The 2,187-nt window shown below is 37.4% G+C and overlaps 1 protein-coding gene across 1 annotated transcript in view; it reads right to left on the bottom strand.

Moving 5' to 3' along the window:
* Nucleotides 1-1,584, bottom strand: part of LOC115238967 (serine proteinase stubble) — a 17,411-nt gene extending 15,827 nt beyond the window's left edge. Inside the window, exon 1 of the mRNA XM_029813219.1 lies at nucleotides 1,004-1,584. Coding sequence (XP_029669079.1) covers nucleotides 1,004-1,112 — 109 coding nt within the window. The 5' untranslated portion in view covers nucleotides 1,113-1,584. The remainder of the gene's footprint in view (nucleotides 1-1,003) is intronic.
* Between the last annotated feature and the right edge of the window lie 603 nt (nucleotides 1,585-2,187).

The raw sequence follows: 2,187 nt of genomic DNA, 5'->3' as shown, positions 1-2,187 counted from the left end.
TTGTCGCGCGAAAAACGGCGGGGAATCGCGGGATGACGGAAAAATCACTGCAAGCCACACGGCCCGATGACCGCATTTGACCCACTTCTACAGAAAACTGACCAGTCCGCCCACGTCCCGTTCGAATACGAATTCAAGGTAGGTTCAATGTCGCTGCGCGATGGAGACAGGTAAGCGCTTACGCACACGCGTAGAAAATGATCGGACCTTGCTGTGCCGGTTACTGGTATTTGTGTACCGATCCGTTACTCAGCTGACACACGAGGAAAATGCAACGAGCGTGAAAGAGCCAGAGCGAGACGAACGCAGATATATTGTAGGAGGAATCAGTTTAAAATGCACGCTACATCTACAATATCTAAAATTATTTTAAAATTCTAAATATGCGCATTGCAATATTAATTTTGGAAAGCTGAGAGAAATATGTCAGTCAGAGAATTAATTTTCCTTATAATAAATCCTTATAATAAATAAATTTCTATAAGAATACAGAATATATACAATTTTTCGCTAAATTAAATTCCATAAATATTGATATGCTTGATATATCTTGCGCAATATTCACTGGGTAAAATTTTCATTTAAGAGCATCGTACGTCTTACAAAAATACTGCGCAAAATTTATATTCCCAGGTATTACCGAAAAAATATATAGAGCAGTAATTTTAAGCGGCGTCTTAATATCGTTCTGGATCAATAGCGGGTCTTGAGAAATGTAGCTATATGAAAAAGAATGCAACGAGTTTATTTCGACTGTATCCACAGAATTATGCTCAATTAAAGCTATTTATATCGGAGATCGATCCGCCGATCGAGGCTTAATTTCCGTAAAACGTAAAACATAACGGTAATTTAATCAGCAAATTGCAATCGTAAAATATTGTGCGTTGCAGAGAGATTCTCCGAACTATCCGGAAGATAGGCCCTCTGAAGTATCGATGCTATCTGGAGGAAAACTATTGATACTCTTCCCGCGAATAATAGAGCGATCTAAAGTACTTACTTCCCGGTAGAAATTGAGGAACATAGATCGGACTGGCGATAACAACGGTGTGGATCAACACGTTGCTGATGAAAACGGCGGACCAAGCCTGTTTTCGCCGGACGCACATCTGAAACACAGACGAAAAAGTCAGAAGAAATTATAATATTGATTTTAATACTAATTTTTTTTTTTTTAAACACTTATTTTTGTTTTCTTATTCGTATCGTCTTATCGTCGCTTTTTCATGAAAAATAAACGCATATAACAATGAATAACGACGAAAAATAAATTTTTATAAGATTACAATTCCTTGTCACACGCACACAACGTGGCCCTTTATTTTGACCCAAGATTTGTGCTAAGCTTTAAATAAATAAAATTCAGACACTGTCGACTGTGACATTTTCGCAGCATAACGAGAATAAGTCTGAGAACATTCTCACGAAGAATAAGCAAGGTGAAAAAAAACTGACTGTCTGTCCGACTGGACGTAATTGCACTATGTGATTGCATTTGATTACGGCAAGGTGCTACGCTTTAACGTTCATTTTTAGCAGCGCGACTCGCACAGACTGCCTCTTTTCAATTCGCCACCGGAATTGCTACTTTTAGTCGCGCGGTGATCCTCTTTCGCGACCGGCGTATCATTTACGTCTTTTATCACTGTTATAATTTTGGATTAATTACCCCGAGATGTCAGAGTGATATTGAATCGCTTGACAAATTGCTTTCTCATTACACCGAGAGCTCATTCATCTTTCAACGACAAACGGAACAAACAAACGTTCAACTATGCATATTGTAAGCGCGATGCGAAGTGTAAAATGTTTTCCTGATGCAAAACTAGGCACTAGTATTATATTAATTATGATTAATTGATTACACGATTTTCTTAATAACGGCATATTACGTATTACTGATTTTATCTGGAATGTTAAAAAATAAATGATAAGCCGGATTGTTCATCGAGCGTAAAATTATATTCGGATTTAATTAACTATTCGTGCATTCGTAATCTTGTAATATATTCATCGAACACGCTTGAAGCGGAGCATGTGCATGTGTTCAACATTATCATGATTGCCTTCTACAAACAAAGTAAATTAAAAATTAAATTAAAAAGCACGCACACATTCATACTGCGTTTCATAAATACGTCACACGCTCGATCTTTTTGTAATTCGGCAGAACTTTCGTAATTC

This window comes from Formica exsecta, unplaced genomic scaffold, assembly GCF_003651465.1.
Source record: "Formica exsecta isolate Colony F162 unplaced genomic scaffold, ASM365146v1 scaffold363, whole genome shotgun sequence".
NCBI classification, from domain to species: Eukaryota; Metazoa; Arthropoda; class Insecta; order Hymenoptera; family Formicidae; genus Formica; species Formica exsecta.
The sequence above is the reverse complement of the archived record's forward strand: the minus strand, read 5'-3'. Positions and strand labels throughout refer to the sequence as shown.